General features: G+C 39.2%; 1 protein-coding gene across 6 annotated transcripts in view; it reads right to left on the bottom strand.

Annotated features, from left to right (window-relative positions):
* Positions 1-20,982, bottom strand: part of mctp1a (multiple C2 domains, transmembrane 1a) — a 302,675-nt gene that overhangs the window by 239,447 nt on the left and 42,246 nt on the right. Inside the window, exon 1 of one of the 6 annotated variants that reach the window (XM_079870390.1) lies at positions 9,269-9,444. The exons of 3 other annotated variants lie outside the window; for them this stretch is intronic. In XM_079870390.1, coding sequence (XP_079726516.1) covers positions 9,269-9,310 — 42 coding nt within the window. In that variant the 5' untranslated portion in view covers positions 9,311-9,444. Of the gene's footprint in view, positions 1-9,085; positions 9,212-9,268; positions 9,445-20,982 lie in introns of those variants that run through there. 2 more of the 6 variants (XM_079870392.1, XM_079870391.1) reach the window with 2 other exon arrangements.

Raw genomic sequence — 20,982 nt, 5'->3', positions numbered from 1 at the left:
TGAAATAGATGTATAACCCAACATTCTGAGTTGATCATGTTCCATATTTCCGTTTCTTTTCATTTCTGCCCTAATATTGTAGTTCTGTAGATGAACGAGCGGGACCTGAGGGAACAGCCACCTTTAATAGACTCCTGCCTCTGGCTACTGTGACTATTATAAACCTCCATTAACCCCCTCCAATCCTGCTGTATCCACCCCTGACCCAGAGGCTCAGAGCACACGCCTAACCCACTTTCACCCTACCAGAACCAGCTGTGGTGAGGAGAGCCAGCAAGTGGTGCCAGGGCGAGAGGACTGCCTGGCAAATCCAGACTCCAGATGGACAGACTGGGGTTGGTATGTGTTTGATCTGGGCATGTGTAGATCCAGTGCAAAGGGAAGAGCTTATCATGCCATGCTTTGGTTGTCATGCAGTATGAAGGACATAATGGAGTTAAAGAGGGTGTAGCTCTTCATTTGAGCTGATAATCATATAGTCAGACACTGAAACCATTTCCAGTGAGTAGCGAGGAGAGAAAGCGGATGAAACTGAGAGAGGAAAACGCATGAGAGGAGGGTGAGGAGGGTGAGGCAGTGGGAAGCAGGAGTCAAGCTAGCTGCTGCGTATGTCTAGACCACATTATTTAGCGTAAATCAGTACAACAACCAGAAATTCATCCTCTATGTTGTTTAATGGCATGCTGCTGTAGAGAAAGCATCTGTGTATGAAAAAGTTTCACAAGCAGCATAATACCTTAAAAACATTTAAAGAATTAATAGAAGTACAAGCTCATGTCTAAAAACTGATGTCTATGGAAAAAAATTAAATAACCTTTTGAAAGCAATTTAATGCTTAAACAAACATTGTATTAGGTATCTAAATGCTGTATTCCACCCAAGCCTTCTCCTAATTTGCCAGCCAATTCATCTCTGCTGGGAAAACCGGGATAGCGGGTAAGAAATATCTTTGCTCAGGCAGGATCTGACTCTTACACTGCACTGCAACATAAAACACACATGGTTGCAGATAAGTCAGAAATCACTTACTGTACCTATCACCTAAAATCACGTTTTTGTATATATATATATATATATATATATTTAAATATATACAGTATAATAAGAAATATGTATCATAAATATATATTTAAGAACTACATTACATCAGGGTAGCATATTATATGAATATGAAATAAAATAAATCAATAAAATGACACCAGTGATGTTTGCATTACCAAGCGTCATGTGACAGTCTTTAAAGTTGCCATGAAAGTCGGCATCTTATTTTTTTTACGGATTATTGCAGTGTTTTTATAAGTGATTTATCCATGCACATTATTCATGTGCCTTTGTAATCTTTAACCAAAAACATTGACTTCTCTCCCCCTCCATCTCTTCTCTGATTACATGTGCATTGGTGCAAGGGGTTCCAGCATCTTGTCACTCACATGAGACCAGAGCTATTAGCAAATGACAATGATCCAATGATCCAATCAATTCTCAATGAATAAAAAAAAGTTCCGCCCTACATTTCCTTTCATTCAAGAAGCAGTTTCACTAGGATAAACATCACAACTTATGTTTCATGCCAACTTTAATGCTGCACATTGAGTTCTTAAACTCTGGTGAGCTGCTACTACCGTCAACCTGCCTCTACTATTGAATGTGACACAGTGTCTTAAAAGCGCTGTGAGACACCAAAACATAGCGAGCCACGGCACAATAGTGAAATGCTTATACTTATACTTATATCACAGCCATTTTTTCACTTTGGATAAACACATCTGCTAAAATGCTAATAAAAAAATCATAGATACGACTATTCAGGTTTGTCTGGCCGTTAACGCACTAATTTCCAAAAGAAAAAAAATTCGGCTCTCTAGAGTGCTCCTATTAGCAAATTCTAGAGTGTTTAATGGTAGTTTTAGTCAGTGCACAATGTAAAGAAGAAAGATTCATGTAACGCAACATCCGAGCATTAAAAGCAATCAGATTAGGATGCTGAGTCTAAGAAGGAAACTACAGGTATGGAAGGTCGCAGTGACCCGGAATAAAGCAGAGCAGCAGGGAAGCACCATGACAGGTTATAATCCATCCCACAGGCCAAAGCACAGCTCCACGGGAGAAACACGCCTGTGTCTGACACACATTGTGCACATGAATACAGAGAGAGAGCGATATAGAGAAAGGTGTAAGAAAGGAAATGTGTTAGAGAGGGGGATGTGTGGAAAATCACGAATATATGTGTACTGAATACTCACAGCTTAGGATTTTGTGCTGAAATATCATATGCAAAAGTGGCATAATTGTTTAAATCCATGGGTGTCAGATGAAATATCACAGAAAAGGTAAAGGTCACAGTCAAAATAGTGAACAGAAATAGTAACCTGGTTAAATTACATTTTGACAGGTGAGGCAGGAATGTATGAGAGATAGAAGGACAGATGTATGCAGGCAACAAGGGACAAAGGATTTCAGAGTGACAGGTGAAACTGTATAACCAAGAGAGGTGAAACAGAGAGAGAGAGGCAGAAGAGATGAGAAAAGATAGACAGAAAGAGAGAGACAGGGCTTCCAGTGTGAGAGCGACTAGTTGTAGAGACATAGCACAAACAAGACTCAAGTCTACCTTTGACACCTTCATGTATGACACAGCACACACATTTACACATACTGTACATACATTGGGTTCAGTGGCGGCTGCTGGTCTTTCAAAGAGGGGAAGCTCGATTTTGTTTAATTCTAATTTTCTCCTCGTAAGGAAGATATTCAAATGGCTTAGCCAAAATCAGGTCGACAATATTAGCACTGTCTGCATCGTGTGCAGTTTGCTAGCTGGCTAGTTCTCCCCTACGACGCTAGCCTAGCTTACTGTATGAATGAATGAATGAACAAAAGATCTAAAAAAAATGACATTAAACTCGAAGGAGGAAATGTGGGAATTAGGTTAAACTGAAACAAAGAATATGGTGTATAATTGTGTGAAATGTATGATGAAAATTGGCTAGCAATTTCGCCAAGCAAATACCAAGACATAGGTTGCAGCAGTTTGTCTTTCGACTACACTTGCAAAATCACTGAGCTATTCGAGCTCAGTGATGGGACTGAGCTCAAATAGCTTCAGCGTCAGCGACTTTTTATCGCTGTCAATCAAAAGGAGAAGCAGTCTTTCGACAGACCCTCCAATCATCACGCAGAAGCCCGGAGTCCAGGCCAACCCACTCCTCCATTCACCCCCAGAGACGTTGAGCGTCCGTGGGTGGGACATAATCGCCACATTTATCCAATGACCGTCTAGCTTCGAAGCACTGAAAAAAACTGTTCAAAGCAGCCCCATTGAAGTCAATGGACGCTAGGCTTCAACAGGGAAATGGACTGTGACGCTACGGGAATGTATAAGAAGGAAATCAAGTCAGCCGACCTGCTATATGTAGCTGATTCTGAACAAACTCATCTTCGAGATGAACGTTTTCTAACGCATTTTTAGTCAATAAAATGTTAACACAATAGTACAAATTTGACCATTCATTTTTTGACATTATAGGGGAAGCCGAGCTTCCCTTGCAGTCTTAAAGAAATCCCCACTGATTGGGTTACTCCTAGTCAACAAGTTGATTAGTTCTAATAAGATTTAATGCGTTGGACATTTGCTAAATGAATACATGCTGAAATGCTGAATGCAATGACAATACTAAATGCAACGAGCCACTCCAAGTTTGGAACGACATGAGGGTGAGTAATTGATGACAGAATACATTTTTTGGGGTGAAATAACTCATTAAGGGTAGGCAACACCTTCATTAGAGCGTTCCATGAGGCTATGCAGAGTTGTAGACAGACAGTCACAGAGCGCCACAAACAAACAAGCAGCCACCTTTTAAGTTCCTCCTGAACCAAAACAACAAGCTTATACTGTGTTCACACCTTGTCATTACGAGATGCGTAAGTTGTTTACATTCATTATTATTGTAATGGTATGTGCTTGGAGACATGAGGTAATTTAATGCTGTCTCTAATTTAGAGTGCTCTGAAGGGAGGGTGGGATCCTGTGCTTTCAACGCTAGTTTACGATTGCTAGCCTCTCCAAAATTGCCTACCCTACCTTTAAAGCCAGTCGTGACTGTCACTGAGACTGACTGGGATAATTTGAAGTGCTTAAATAATGGACTGATATGGTGTCAAAATCTGACTTCCCGCCAGATCCCACCTTGCTTCTCCCTCCACAAAGGAAAATAAAACATGACAGCATGCATTTAATTACACTAATTTGCATGCTTAAATTTCACTTATTTGATTAACAAAAGGTGATTAAAATTCAAACTGCACAATTATCATGTTTATCTGATTTTTTTTTTTTTTTAGATCAATAATTCAATAATCAATAATCAATCGCAACGGACCAAATTTGAGTTCCAATGCAGTGTTCACATACAGGGTTAAAAATTGCAAACTGCTCTAAGACTCCTGAAACAAAGTGTCACCCATAAGCGGATGAGCCTTTTATGCTTTTTGCAGCACCAATGACAACAAAAGCAGCATGAATCTGGAGATATGTAAGCTTTTATTTCTCATCTGCATTATCTCACCTGAGCAGGACATTCCAGAGGAAAACTGTGTTACTCAGAGTTTGCTTTTCTTGCTGAGGAGGCTTGTAGGGTTTTTCAAGTATGTTTCATTAAAGAATCGTTGCAGACATACAATAAGTATAGAGAAATAAAATGATGAAAAACAATTTAAAAATGTGAAGAGAATAACATTTTGGTTATCAAAATTGATTCACAAGTTTACACATACAAATAATCAGATAGAGTAAACGAATATGCGTCTTTGGCGTGCTGTCCGAGAGGAGGGGTCAGAGCTCAGAATTTTGGCCCGAACCAAGATTACTTCTACCATATCCCTGGCTGGGGTATGAACCAGCTGAAAGTGAGGAGTCAGGGAGGGGGAGGAATGCAGAAAACTGTCGAGGAACGTAGGTGAGTCATACATATATAGGCCTCCTCTCATGCTAATTGGATAGATCATTTGAACATTTGTGATTGAACTGGGGTCATATGGTTTACCATTGGGATATGGTAATATGGATATCCCTTTAAAGAGATCTCATTAGTGATTATTTTCTTTCCTATGGGATACTCTATAGTCAGCTGAAGTCTGTTGGCCAATGGCAAAACTTTCCACCCCCACAGCAATCAACAGACTCACAGTAATCACAGCAGACTCTCGTTTGATTGGCTGCTGCGTGCTGCTCTACGTGAGAAAAATCATTACAACTTTTTCACTGCTCTCCTGTCTTTTCACACTGCACTTCCATCTTGCCACACAAAATAAACGCAAGAAGCCATTACAAGGACTTCAGCATTTTACCTCAGTAAATGTTATTATCACTCAAGTGTGATATTGTTTTTATACCGCAGTTCCAAAAACAAGAAGTTATTATCAAGTAACTGACCTTCTAGAAACAATATAGTCAGATATCTTGTTTATTTTTGCTGCAGCAGCAAAAAAAAAGTTACAAAGCTGCAAACCGTTGAACTGGAACATAGACAAGAGGAGTGATACAAACAGTGAAATGTTCCAGTGCTGTTGGAACTTTTGGAATGCCATTCGACCAATCAAATTAGTGGCCTAATTAGAATAATATGTCTTCAGAATAATATGTTGATCAGGGGCCGTATTCACAAAGCATTTTATTTTACCACTAGGACCTACTCCTAAATCGCACTAAAAGATTTTAGCTAGGAGTTTTCTCTTAAAAGTTATTCACAACGCCTTTCAGACCTACTCTTAGTAAAGAAAAATGACAACTCCTAAACTAAGAGTGAGTCTTCGTTGCTATGGATGACGTCATTACTCATGCACGAGCTTGACTGAAGTGACCACATTGATTGGCTGATGATTGTAACGCGGGAATGATTCCAAACACCTCCCCTATACGATGATGAGTGACAGGTGACAGGTCTGAGAATGCGTGGCCTACACAAGTAGTGCGAAGGACGGAAGATGATGAATAACTGAATAAATAGCCTAAATGAATAAAGAGTAAGGCAAAACAAATAGCCTATAGCCTAGTAGCCTAATGAAACATATGGATTGATGCAATATCTTTGCAACATTATTGAATTAATCTGTCACTATATGCCTCTGCCTACGTTTGCAAAGAGAAGAACATTTTAATTTGATTCACAATGAAACGTTACAATTAGTTTACATGCAATGAGTAGCCTAGTTTTGGTTGTTGTTGGTGGCGTTATTGCATTATGCCTACAATGCAAAATTGTTCCCTCGCGATTGGAAGCTCCTGTAGCCGCCGCATACGCATTTCAAAACATGGCAACATGAAATGCCACAAAAAGCAGTTTGTGAATAGGTCTTAGTGAGTTAGGAGTCCTCTCGACTTCTTTTAAGCTGTCCCAGGCTTAGATGCTACTTTTAGGGCTAAAATGCTTCGTGAATTACTCTTAGTCAAAAAAATTAGGAGTCCTAAAGTTACGAGTGACACGCCCATTATTTTTAGGAGTTGCTCCTAAATTCGCCAGTTAGGAGCTACTTTTAGCCTTAAAATTCTTTGTGAATACGGCCCCAGAGCAGGTACAAACTAAAAACAAATTGTCAGAATGAAGCTTTTCAGTGTATATAAGAAGAAGATCTGAGGAAAAGACAGACGGAAAGAGAGAGAGACTGTGAAGGAGGTGAGACAGGGCCAATCCACCTGCTGAGTAGCTGTATATCAAACACATGAATTAATCATTTCAATGCCAAATCAAGTTATCTGACTCATTCTCTATGAGAATGCTCCTATTAGCAAATTCATTCATTTATAATGAGAGTATCGCACTCAAATTAGCATTCTTTTCTGTCTTCCACTATTCTGAGCAGCAGGAATGCTTTTGCCATCTTTGCCAATCTGTATCCCTCTTCATACAGCATAATCAATAGTGCTTCATAAATACTGTAGAAATGACAGACTGGATTTTCAATTCACCAGAGACTTTCTTTCTGGTGATTAAGATTGTTTTGCAAGTGTCAGCATTTCTACATTAAATAGGCCAGTGGTCCTCAACTAGTGGATCTGTTCTGATTGGGTTGCAGACAGCAAGGAGAAAACAATGTTAAACGCAAATAATACAATGCAACAAATTATGCATAGTTAGGATAGCAAAATAAATAGACTAATACACTTTTAAAAGGGAGGAGAAAATGCTTTCCTTTTCCTTTGCAATGACAAATGCCTAAGTCTAAATCTCTACTGTATTTTGCGGCAGTCTTCTGGCACTTGATAGAAGCTAGTCAAATTAGACAGATTATAATAATAAATGCCAATAATTGAATTTAAAGACAATTTTATGTACTTTTGCACAATGAGCAAATCTGTTACAGTAGGCCCTATCATACACCCGGTGCAAAGCGGCGCCAGACGAAACGCAATTGTTTTTGGCTAGTTTCACCCCGACGCAGTTATCTTTTTCACGTCCTTCGCCACATTGTTTGAATGTTTGCATTTGCACCCATTTGTGCACCCATGGGCGTGCTGGTCTGAAAACGAGGTGTGTTCAGGCGCATTGCCGTGTCGCTATTTTGAGGCAACTGAAATAGACTGCGCCATTGACCAACTGAAACATGGTCTTAAGTCAATTTTTTTTTTTGTTATTTAAAGAGCACGTTAGTAATATGCGGGTCCACAACCAACTGATGAGACTCTGATTGGTTTACGCCCAAAACACACCATTTATCATTAAGAGAATAGGGACAACCCTTTTAGACCATGCCAACCATTTTCCCCGTCATTAAACTAGCAAAAGTGTATTCGGACATGACCTAGGTGCACTTGCGCCGTGCGCTTTAGACCATGCGCTTAGATCGTTAAAATAGGGCACATAGTTGGATTGCCACTTGGTTTTACTTTATCAGACAGACAGACAGGATAGATCAGGGGTGCCCAATCCTGCTCCTGGCGATCGACTGTCCTGCACAGTTCATCTCCAACCCTAATCAAACACACCTGAAGCAACCAATTAAGGTCTTCAGAGCACGTCAGGATCACTTGAAAATTAAAGGCAGGTGTGTTTGATTAGGGTTGGAGATGAACTGTGCAGGACAGTCGATCGCCAGGAGCAGGATTGGGCACCCCTGGGATAGATAGATAGATAGATAGATAGATAGATAGATAGATAGATAGATAGATAGATAGATAGATAGATAGACAGATAGACAGATAGACAGATAGACAGATAGATAGATAGATAGATAAACATCCAATTTCAAAGCTTTATGCCAAACCTTTCGAAGAAAAGAGCAAAAACTAATAAACGGTACATTTATGCCTGTTCTCATTGCATAAAACACTTTGTTCAGCTGTGCATATTCCTGATTTGTTTGCAAAACCAATAAATTATTTAAACTCAAACTTTCCACAGCATGCAATATGAAATATGACTCCTATACTGCACTTTAGCAATGGAACAATTTTTCAGTATCTCACATCTTTGCATATTTTCATGTTCACTTTCATGTGTTTATTTGCTTATGGTTTGTGGAGAAACGATCAGAAACAGCCCAGGGAAATGAAATGAAAACCACATCAGGTATGAGTTTCATCAGAACACCTAGACATTCACCATCAAACACGGAACACATCCTGCAGATTGGGGTGTTTCCTCCACTATCATTTACATCACACTCTGTAGGCTCGTGGAAACACTTCTCTATGGGATTTTCACAGCCTGCAACCTGATACTGCTGTTGTCCTCCAGCAATCAGCTGTCACGGTGAAGACAAACAAACGCGACAGCTGTCTTTGCGAAAGAAATAGAAAAAACAAACAGCAGGAAACCCCCCTGGTCTCCCTGCCATTTCTTTCTCTCCTTCTCCACACCTCATCCCTCTTTTCTCTCTTCCCTTACAGCACTCCTTTTGTGCCATCCACAACATCCCTCTCAAGTTCCCAGAACACGTTCTTAGAAACCAAACACTGTCCCAAAAATAAACACAGTCCCTAGAGCAAACAACACATTGAAACATTTTCACAACCGAATCACATCTATCAAAAATGTTTCAAATGAAAAAAAATATGACAGAGTGTTATCTCTGTCATCTCTTTTACCTGAGCCTGACTTTTCGATCCCATCACGCAGATGAACACACCAACTTCAACAGGAGATTAAGGTCCCTATTCACAAAGGCTCCATGCAACACATGTGCCACAGAGGACTCCATCTGCAGTACATTCATTAGAGGCTAAGCTGAAAGGAAGGCTACAAGATAAGATCTAAGAGAGGATACATACAGACAGTCTTTGTCCCTCCGAGGAAAGAGAGAGTGCAAACATCCAGTCACAGAGATGAAGTGTCCACACACTCTACCCTCTCACTGCTGCCACTGCCACTGCTGAGTCTGCCTCTGGTTTGCTGCCCTATATGAGCGGGAGCCCGCCTCGCACACGCACACACACATATGCATCCAGTGCACGTAGCAACTAGCTGTCAGAAAAGAAAGGGAGGTTTTCTGCTGAACTTCTCAAATATCTCTCAATGGCAAGGTATACACACTCACATTATCTCATGAGCTGCTGGTTTTGATATAGAAAAATATGGACTTCAGGATACTGTATTGTAAATTCTTAAGCACACACACAAAGTGTAAAGTGGCATTTTTCAGGGCTCTAGGGATGAAGTTTAATGAGCTGCTGTAGAGCATTTAAGGGTCAGAAAGCCACTCTGCAGTGTCTCAGAGGACACCTGTCACCATTTTACCACTCCTGTCCTCTCTCAGCCCTTATCACTCTTTCTTTTTCCTTGAACACCTCCATGTACAGTACATTGTTTCTTCATCTCTTAAAACAGCACATTTTCACAGGACATTTTCTCCTCTTCTCTTTTGAAGGGATAGTTCACCCAAATTTGACAATTCCGTCAATATTTACTCACTTACTCACTCCTGTCTTTCCAAATCTGTATGATTTTTTTTACCAATAAAGACAACCAGATATGACATACTGATCATGCCTATCAAGCCAGCCTAGTCCATTGTTTTGTGCTTCATCCCAAGTCTTCAAGCATTTTTGGAACAGTCCACATTGTTATTAATATATTTGCTGCAGCTCTCAAATTTCATCATTCATTAAATAATTTTAAACAGGCATGTAATACTCATTCATATCATGACATCAAATGACATCAAAACCATCTTTGTATCTGAAGGTGTACACATGTAAGATTTAAGCACTTTAGCTGAGGAGAATGATCAGTCTTAACCAGTCACAAATCTATAGATGTAGCAAACTCTTTTTAAAGATTAGTCAAAAATTCTCTTTAGAGTTCCCAGGAAAAAAACAGCGTGCAAATTTGGAAAAATATATACACATTATATATATACATTATAAATACATTAAAAGGATAGTTCACCTAAAAAATCTGTCATCATTTACTCATGTAATGTCATGTGGTACATAAAATATTTGGAGAAATGTCTTTTTTTTTTACCAACATTATTTTCCTTCTCATTTGTTCTGCAGAAGAAAGAAAGTTATGTAGGTTTAGACATGAGAGTGAGTAAATTATAGAATTTTCATTTTTGGGAGAACAATTCACCAAGGCTTTTTACTAGTTCTAGTCCTAGATCAATTTCTAGTCCAATTTTACTCACTCACTCTCCCCATTACTCACTTGGACTAACATTACTCTCCACTACATCCTCCATGCTTTTATCCAGTAACATGCTCTCTGCTCCAAAACACCACCAAAATGAATTATCCCATACATACTATTTGTGGAAATGACTAATGTGCTCTATGCAGGTGCATATGACTGGCTCGAAGAAGTACCAAAACTGAGCCAAAATGGTTAATTAAATTTCCACTGAAAATAATTCAAGCTGAACCATGCAGGCAGACTGTTATCGCTTCTATCTGCACAAATGTTGGAGCAGCAGTTTGTCCCTTTTGAAAAAGACAGATGCTGTTCTGACAAGTTTATTGTTCAGTTCAGTGAAAGATTAATTCAGTTTCATTCAGATAAAGTAAGAGTCAATTAAAAATGTACGAAACACAACACAACGGTATGATGATTTTATGGTGTCCCTCAAAGTTCTGTCCTAGGCCCACCACTGTTGACTGTTTACATGCCATCATTTCACGTTTGTGAAACATTATACACAAACATGGTGTTAGCTTCTATTGCTCCATATATGACACTAAGCTAACAGCGACTACAAAGATAATGGATATACTTTATCATGTCAACTTTAAGACAATAAAAAAAAACATACATTGAAACTAACATCGTGTCCAATATTTGGAAATCAAGCATGCTCCTAATATTTAAGGGTAAATTAAAATATCATATGGTTAGGTGTCTCCTGCACCCTACTTTTGAAAATACTTGTTTTTTTGTTTTAGTTTTTTTTATTTTCAAAAATAATGACACGTTTTCCTTTTCCTTAAGTTTTCATTTGAACAGTGATACAGTATGAAATGAGAGATTTATGATTTCAGCAGGTTACAAAATGAACTATAAATAAGCTTTATGGCCCTATGCCACTGGCTTTTATAAATGTATTAATGTGACTGCTATTTTTTTAGTTCCCACCACACCAGCACATAAACATATAAAAATTATCTATATTAAATGGCACTTTGTTTATTTTTGAGCTAACGATTTAGTTTGAAATGTACATAATTACAGCTATTTAATGACCTGATCAATAGTGCTAATCCCACAATCTGCATCTACTCATTGAAGCCTCACTAAACTAATGCCACCATAATTACAACTTTTATGGGCTGTGACTGTGTGCAGGATCTGTAAGAGGCCATTAATCACAATTAATCTCTCCGATCCTCTGCCCAGGTGTTCTTGAGTAAATGGATTCCTGTAGAAATGCCTCCACAGAGAGATTGTGGGTCTCCCACATCATGAAAATGGGTCAGCCCTGGTGCATGGAAAAACCCACACCTATGACTCGCATTGGCTGCAGAGGATGGGATGAGAGAGAAATAAAGCAACTGCACTTCGATGAAATGGAGGTGGTTTGATAAATAGTGTCAGTGAACACAGACATAGTTGGACGTCTCAAGTTATTTTAGGTCAAATGTATTCCACTGACAAATCATGGCATTCAACAAACTCCAACACATATGAATATATGGCAATTATGTAAGTAGTACCATGGTATTCTTTGAAGTACCTCATATGAATTTAATTTGATGGATGCAAACTAAAAGTTAATATTATTTCTAATAAATCAATGAGACGTCAGTGCAAACACAGCTCTGAATTATGTATAATTCAGTATTTCAGAACACATAGTGTTTTTAGTCTTTTGAATGGCCATCAGTCATCACTAAAATGACTAATCAGTAGCTTTTGTGATGTAGCAATCATAGGATTTTTACTGCAAGCTAGTGGTGCACAGTCTAGTATAGTTAAAATTACGAGTGGAGCTTCTTCCGTCTCTTGATTGAGGATCCCCTCTGACCCCAGGAACCCAGTGCCACATCACAAGAACAGAGATTCTCAGAGAGCCCATCTCCACTCAAGTACTCTTACATAAAGTAATCAAATTTTCATCATGTGGAACTCAAGTGTCCTCTCTGAATCTCCAAATGTCAGTGCTGCTCTCCTCTATTATAACAAGCAGCAGATGCTTTTAGAGTCAAATAGAGAGATGTACAACCTCATAGACCTTTCTGAAGGAGAGACCATGTGTATAGCTTTTCCTATATAGCTCATTAAGTCAGGAAGAACAGAAGGAAACATCCTGTAATGAGGAACACAGGAAACTTTGGCACTGTGCTCAAGACATCACTCACCACCAGCTCACTGTTTGATGTGCATCAAAACCCAGCTTGAAAAACAGGTAAAACGATTCCTGTGTGTTATTTTTGTTTGAACCATCTACCTTTCATGAATGGCTTGTTTAAATATAATGAAACATTTCCATGTATATGTCATAAAGAAAGTCTTCATTGGACAAATACTGACAAACCTCAGCAAACCAAAACAGGATAGTTTAGACCATTTAATATCAGTTAAAAAAAAAAAAGGTAAATAAAGTTCCATTTGTTAACATTAGTTAACTACAAATAAAATCAGGAGCTGTACCTGTTAATGTTATTTAATGTACCTGAGCTAATTAACAACTATATTTTTATTAAAGCTGCAGTCGGCAAGTCTGGCAGATTGGGTCGACTTAGCCAAAATTTTGAATGTTTACAACTCTCATGCCCCTCCCCCACTACCAACGAGCACCCTCCCATAGAGGTCGTGTTCGTCAGTGCGTGTGTACCTGATTTTCTGTGAACGCGCGCGTCTCTTCAGCATCAATCAACACCATGGACTCGGAGGTAGGCTGCCCTGGCTAATCTATCTATAGATAGCAATAACCGAGGAATTGGAAGCTTGTTAGTAGATTTACTCTCCGGCATCACGCTTCGTACAATCTTCAGGCGAACTTCAGGTGTGTGCATGTGATATTGTAACGTGCGCGTCTGCGCGAGGGAGAGAGGATCTGTGGCGTGTGCACGACCTGTGATTGACAGTCAGATCTCACACCCCCCTGCGCTGATTGGACCTGATGAAGCGGGAGCGGTGGATTTTTGCAAAACAAATAACACGCTCCAGGTGGAGTTAGAAGCTCGGGGTTTTTTTCTAAAACCACCTTATTTATGTTGTTCTGTCGGATTATAGTGTCGATTACACTGAATATGATCAAAAAAATATTGCCGACGGCAGCTTTAACTAAGTTTAACAAAGAATAATAAATAATGTAACTGTAATACTCTTATTTAATGCTCATTGTTAGTTAATTAATTAACTAGTGTTAACAAATGGGAACTTATTGTAAAATGTTACCAAGTAAACTTATTTCAACGAGGGCTAACTGACTGGCTGTTGTACATCTTAGATGAGTAAGTGCTCAACTAACACTAAACCATAGGTCACCAATTACATAAACAAATGTAGTTATAATAAATACACATATTTGAGACAGAAATCAAGAGGAACACTGCTTGCCATGACAATGGAAAGCCACTGTGGAAGCAAGCGGCAAAGGAACAGAACTGTCTAGGATTGTCCAGACTTTGTTGGGAAGAAAATGTAGAGGCAGCAGTTCCCCTGGGACCTCTTGGAGCTTTAATTAAATGCCCCTGCACTAAACTTATCCTAAAAGCTGATAGGTCAGTCTGTAGGGTGCACTGAATGGTTCGCTGAAGCATTAAGGCACACACTTGTCCTTGTAGCACCTTATGTGATGGGACAAAGTGAACCGTGCAAGTAAACGGCGCCTTGTGGTATCATCCCAAAGAGGCACAAAATCACTTTCACGGACCTCTACCTTGACTATTCCAAGCTGGTGGAGTGACGTGCCTATCTCAACCCGAGCTGCTGAGCCTTTAGCCATCTCCAAGAATCTACTAAAGACGTATCTCTTCTGCCAACATTTGACTCAATAATACTAACACTTACTATACTATATCTATTATATATATACATTTTTTAAACTTGCTACGTGTGCTGCACTGGTCTAGCTGAGACTGGTCACGACATTTGAAATAAAATGTAAATGTACAAAGTCCAAAGGCACAGGCCATAAACAGTAATTGCCTGGGAGCACAGCCAATGAAACAAGAAAACTGTGCAATGATTGGCAGAGAAAGAGAGAGATAGACAGAAGGTCAAAGAGACAAAAGAGAGGATGTCATGAAATTCTAGGTCATACTTCTTATTGTGATGATTTTTAATTGGAGAATTCTGGGGCCAGGTTTCGTTGAAACCCAGGGTTCTCAAGTCTCACGCATTGGCCGTGAGACACACGCAATTCAACCAGTTCACACGCTCACACGCCACACTGTGTATTTCTCACGCTGAAAAGGCAATGCCAACCAAGTTGTCCTGCAAGCTTTATATATAACGTTGTATACGAGGCGCAGGCACACAAAGTGAAGTTTCCTGCCGCCAGCACGTATCTCGGTCAGATTGCGTTCGTTACTAGGCAACATAGATGCGCGAACACACGGAAGATGACGGAACATTCTCGGCCACCGTACGTTCGTTACTAGGTAACCAACAGCATCGTGCGAACACACGTCGTGATGGAGAAGGTAAGCTGGAAGAAAGCTCGTCTAACATTTTTAGGCTAGAACTAGACTATATAGGCTATATAGTCCATCGTATACATTATTATTGATGTAGTCAAAAACTCTTTGCAACCAGGCCAGAAGCTTTGGCTCAGTTTGGCTAGCTTACATTATCTTAAACTAAGGGAAATGTTAGTGGGTATGGGAAGGAATGAAGATGTATTTCTTCATTTTATTTTAAATGATATATTATACTGTATTAATAGTCTTTCTAGTTACATTAAGGCTGCATGTATTAAAGCAGAGTGCTCTGGGTAATAGTTTATATCCTGTCAAAACATACATTAATCATTGCCATTGCATTTGTATTTTTCAAAGATGTCAGGGAAAAAGCAAAAAGATATTTTATCATTCTGGGCACCAAAGGGTAAGCCCCCTAAAAAGGTTGCCAGATTAGAGGAGGAGACAGTGGAAGAGGTGGTGTACACACACACACAAACACACACACACACACACACACACACACACACACACACACACACACACACACACACCTTAATACTCCAATATGTCATTTGCTCACAATGTCCCACCACACAATAAATCATTATACCATTTCAACTAGACACATTAAAAATGCAAAAAGATTGGTTTTTCAAACTGTTTGGAGCAATTTATTATATTTTTGTCATTTTTGTATATTTGTAATTTTGAAATATAACATTAAAGAGTATATTTGATGTGATGAATTGCTCTGTCATTTATCAGATTTACCAATTGTTATAATTTCAATTTGTGCTGGTTAATTATGATCAATGGGTAAAATTGGGGGGCGGGGGCGGGGCTCCATTAGGCTCCTCCCCTAACTGCATGTGATCTCACTCAAGCTTTTGATAAAACTTGAGAACCCTGGAAACCGCTGCAACAGTATATTACATACACATGTCTTTTATAGGGAATGAAATGAGCCTTATTTTCACTGATGCAGCATGACATCTAGTCAGTTCCTTCAGTTTCATCTGACATTTTTTAGAGACACATAAGGTGCAAAGACATATAAAAAAAAATTATTATATTGAGGTATGGAGGTTTGTTGAGAATAAAATAAAAAAGGTACCATAGGAATTTTCACAGTTAGATAAAAACTACAAAAAATAACAAAATGTTCATATTTATATTAAGTGATGAACATGCATGATTTAGGCTTTAATTTACATCTAAACAACAATCGACACACACACACAGTAGGCATTTGAAAGTATGAAATTTTCATATCACGATAATTGCTAAAGCTTTTATCGTGGTATTGAAAGTTACAAAACGTGAGTGCTGGTCCGGCCCTAAACCCAACCCTTAGTGGGGCGTAAGCATTGTACGAAAACATTGTATGGGATTGTATAAATTCATATGAATTTCCCATCAATTTACCAAAAATGTAAGTTAGCCTACATTTACATTACATTTACATTTATTCATTTAGCAGACGCTTTTATCCAAAGCGACTTACAAATGAGAACAATAGAAGCAGTTAAACTAGCAGTAGGACAACAAAATGCAAGTGCTATGACCCTTCTCAGTTTAAATAAACGCATTTTTTTTTTTTTTTTTTTTTTTTTTTTTTTTTTAATAGAACAGAATAGAGTAGTAGAGAGAAAGTGTTAGTATTACTGGATCAAGTGCTGTCGAAAAAGAAGTGTCTTCAGCCGTTTCTTAAAAGTGGCTATGGACTCAGCCGCTCTGGTTGAGTTCGGCAGATCATTCCACCAGCAGGGAACAGTCATGGTAAAGGTCCGAGAAAGAGATTTTGTGCCTCTTTGAGATGGCACCACAAGACGCCGTTCACTTGCAGAGCGCAAGTTCCTGGAAGGCACGTAAGTCTGAAGTAAAGAGTTAAAGTAAAAGGGAGCAGAACCAGTGGTTGTTCTGTAGGCAAACGTCAGTGACTTGAATTTGATGCGAGCGGCAACTGGCAACCAGTGCAGTTTTGTGAGGAGAGGAGTGACATGTGCCCTTTTCGGCTCGTTAAAGACCACTCTAGCTGCGGCGTTCTGGATCAGTTGCAGAGGTTTGACTGTGCAAGCTGGAAGACCAGCCAGGAGAGCGTTGCAATAGTCAAGTCTGGATAAAACAAGCGCTTGGACAAGGAGTTGAGTAGCATGTTCTGATAGGAAGGGTCTGATCCTCCTAATGTTGTACAAGGCAAATCTACATGACCGGGCAGTTCTTGCAATGTGGTCTGTGAAGTTCAATTGATCATCAATTACCACACCAAGGTTCCTGGCTGATCTAGATGGAGTTATGGATGACGAGTCTAGCTGAATGGTGAAGTTGTGGTGAAGTGTTGGGTTGGCCGGGACCACGAGTAGCTCTGTCTTCGCAAGGTTTAGTTGAAGGTGGTGGTCCTTCATCCAGCCAGAAATGTCTGTCAGGCAGGCTGAGATACGATCAGCTACCGTCGGATCGTCGGGCTGGAATGAGAGGTAGAGTTGTGTGTCATCAGCGTAGCAGTGATAGGAAAAACCATGTTTCTGAATCACAGATCCTAGTGATGTCATGTAGATGGAGAAGAGAAGTGGTCCAAGCACTGAGCCCTGAGGCACTCCAGTAGCTAGATGTTGTGTCTTAGACACCTCACCCCTCCACGAAACCCTAAAGGACCTACCTGAGAGGTATGACTTGAACCATTGGAGTGCGGTTCCCGAGATGCCCTTCGTCTTTAGGATTGACAGGAGGATCTGGTGGTTAACTGTGTCAAAGGCAGCAGACAGATCCAGCAGGATGAGAACTGAGGATTTGGAGGCTGCTCTTGCCAGTCTCAGAGCTTCAATTACTGAGAGCAGGGCCGTCTCAGTTGAGTGTCCGCTTTTGAAACCAGATTGATTGTTGTCCAAGAGGTTGTTCTGTGTAAGGAAGGAAGAGATCTGGTTGAAAACATAAGCCTAGTTATGAATATGTTGGTTTACGGATACCCTTCTGGTAAATTTTCAAAAGGTTTTCTTAATATCAGGAAAAAGATTAGAATGTTCACTGTGCTATACATTCACCCCAGACTCCCAATGTAAGTGCATTCATGACGAAACAGATGGACAAACTAAAATATATTTCTATGGTAATCGACAGCATGCCACAGATGATGTCAATTGAGCTTAAGCTGTATTTAACCCAGAATATTCCCCTTTAATATGGTGTATACATTATGTGAACAGTATACTGCAGCACATACAAACACACACAAGTAGAACATCCTACTTCTTTATGAGCAGAAATGTCTTAGACATTCATATGCACACCCACACCAACACATCAGTTAGTGCTTGTCTGGAATTTCACAGCAGGTAGGAGAGCACAATGCATCTACAAAACCAGTGCATTTGTGCAAATCAGTTCAAGCATATAACTGCAACAAAAATCAAACCCATTAAAACAAACACTCACAATGTCTGCATCCGAAAGCTTAAAAATTATTCCTTTGGAGAGTGCATTTCAAGGTAGGAAGGCTTTAAGGCACGTCCAAATCCAATGTTAACTTAGCTTCACTTCCTTTCTCCTTAGATAACTTCGTTTGATCGATTTTTAAAGGCATCCTTCGCTGCCTTTGATATTCCGCAATGCTGTGCTTTTCATTCAGCTAAAAAAAGGAAATGTGGCGTCTGAAAGTTGCGTTTGGTGGAACATTTTTGTGTGTAAAAGTATGTTTTCGACCAACATTTTCCCACTTTCGATGTCGTTTCTAGCGAGAAATTACTATTGCAGTAATTCACCAAAGCATTAGCCTGACTACGTCAGACTTCGTACTTCCGCTCAATTTCATTTCGCTTCTGTACTCAGTCTGAGACAGCTTCAGAGCTTTCTGTTTGCCACCGGTCTGGAAACAGCCGGGCCAATCAACGAACAGAGGGCGGGCTGAGAGCCGTGACGTACACGCTGATTGTACCGTGGATGCGTAGATTTACTTAACTTAACCTGCAAAAGTCGTTCACAGCCATGTTCACTCCGGTATTTCGCTCGATGGTTTTGTTTTTGCATCATACATGTGTTTACAGTGAAAGTTAAATGCGGCCGAGCATGCGCATAACACACGCCATAACCAAACGTTATGTGATTGGCTTACGGGTAACCAATGATTTTAAACTTCAGACAAGCGCCCCCTAGCAAGAGAGAAAACACTTCTCTGTTATGCCATTCCAGACTCTGTCTACGAAGCAAAGTGAAGTAGCAGAGTCTGGTATTACCAGGCTACCAAAGCATTGCCACAATACCAAAATTCACAGCAGCAAATACCTTTTCTCCTTAAGATATATTTACTGTCTCTAGTTCAGCATCAGAGCTCATCATAATCTTATTGAGAACAATGTTAAACATTTTTAGCACTTAACAATAACAACAACAACAAAAAAAACATAATGACAACCTGAGTGTTGTTTTGTTCTGTTTGCACATTTTCAGTTGACCCAGTTTTCCCATGTGTTTCTTTGATTCATCTCATTCACCTGTCCCTTGTTAATTAGTACACAAGTCCTCATGTGGTTTAGTATTTCTACTCCCATGTTTCTTGAGTTCTTTGTCCTGTCTGAATGTCATGTTGGTGATGTGTTGGAAGCCTGTTTCTCCCTGAGTTATTTGGATTAAGACTGTTCTCTTGTTATTTCGTCTTTGTGAGTACTCTTTGGCAACATATCGTGACACTGAGACTAGTACCAGTTTTCAGTTTCCTACAAGGACCGAATGCAGTAGTACTTCCTGTGGTCCACCTCCTGCGGGTACATGATGATATCAGAGTGCTCAGAGATAACGGCTGTTTCATTCACTGCGGATGAGGCACAGAGAACTCGCAGACCATGCACACCATGTTCTCAGAGCCTCCAATCCTTTACCTGCTGATCTGATGGATCTTAATGGATATGTCAGATGTAATGCTAAAAAAAGGGCTGCTCTTTTATCATTTTTTTAAAGTCACAATGAAATTACCATTGCCAATTCTTATTTTTTTATGCAATATTGCAGTATTTATTATAAATTGTCCATGCACATCATTATTTTTTTAATTAATTTGCCCTCTTGACATCTCTTCTGTTATCTTCTCTGATGATGTGAGGCCAGGACAACCTGTTACTCACATGAGATCACACCAATAACAAATGACAACAATCCACAGATCCAATCAATTACCAATGGACAAAATGAAGCCTTATATTTGTTCTTGTTCAACAAGCTGATTCAGTTAGATATGTTACAATAGAGAAGAAAAGACTATTGCAACTTCCGTTTCAAGCTGACTTTGACACAGTTTAGATAGGTAAGCAGTGCAGTGAGTGTATACATTTCTCAATTGCCAAACCTAAAAATCAACATATATTAAGTCAACTAAATCAAAAAGACCTCATTTAGGGTTCTTACATACATTCCATTTCAAAATTCTGTATTTTTCCAGACTAAAATTTTCAAACCTATCTGTAGATTTTTTTTTCAGACCATATTTAACATAAATGGTTCATACAGCCTTATTTTCATTATTATATGTGGTATATGGGCCATTTTACAGAATAGGTTCAAACGTCTTTGTATTTTTCCATATTTTGTATGCATGCAAAAATTGTATAATATCCAAGGTACACATTTAATTGTACAGTTAAATCTCATATTGTATTTTCATGAAGTTTTGGAATATTTTTCCTCTCCCTTAATTTGTCACTACCGAAACAATAATACATAATTTAATAAGAAGGTTTTGTTTACATCTACCTTGTAAATATATTTTTTGCTATTTTATTAAAAAGTTTCCACAGGTATAACAATTACAATTTTAACACTATTTCAAGTGTAATTTATGATATTTGTAGTATTTCGAATCCAATCTTTTTTTTAAAAGGCATAAAGTTTATCACTGGTTTCAAAGTGAAGGACTAACCAAACACTATAATAAC

This window comes from Squalius cephalus (genome assembly GCF_949319135.1).
Source record: "Squalius cephalus genome assembly, chromosome: 5".
Taxonomy (NCBI): domain Eukaryota; kingdom Metazoa; phylum Chordata; class Actinopteri; order Cypriniformes; family Leuciscidae; genus Squalius; species Squalius cephalus.
This window is presented reverse-complemented; position numbering and strand designations above follow the sequence as displayed.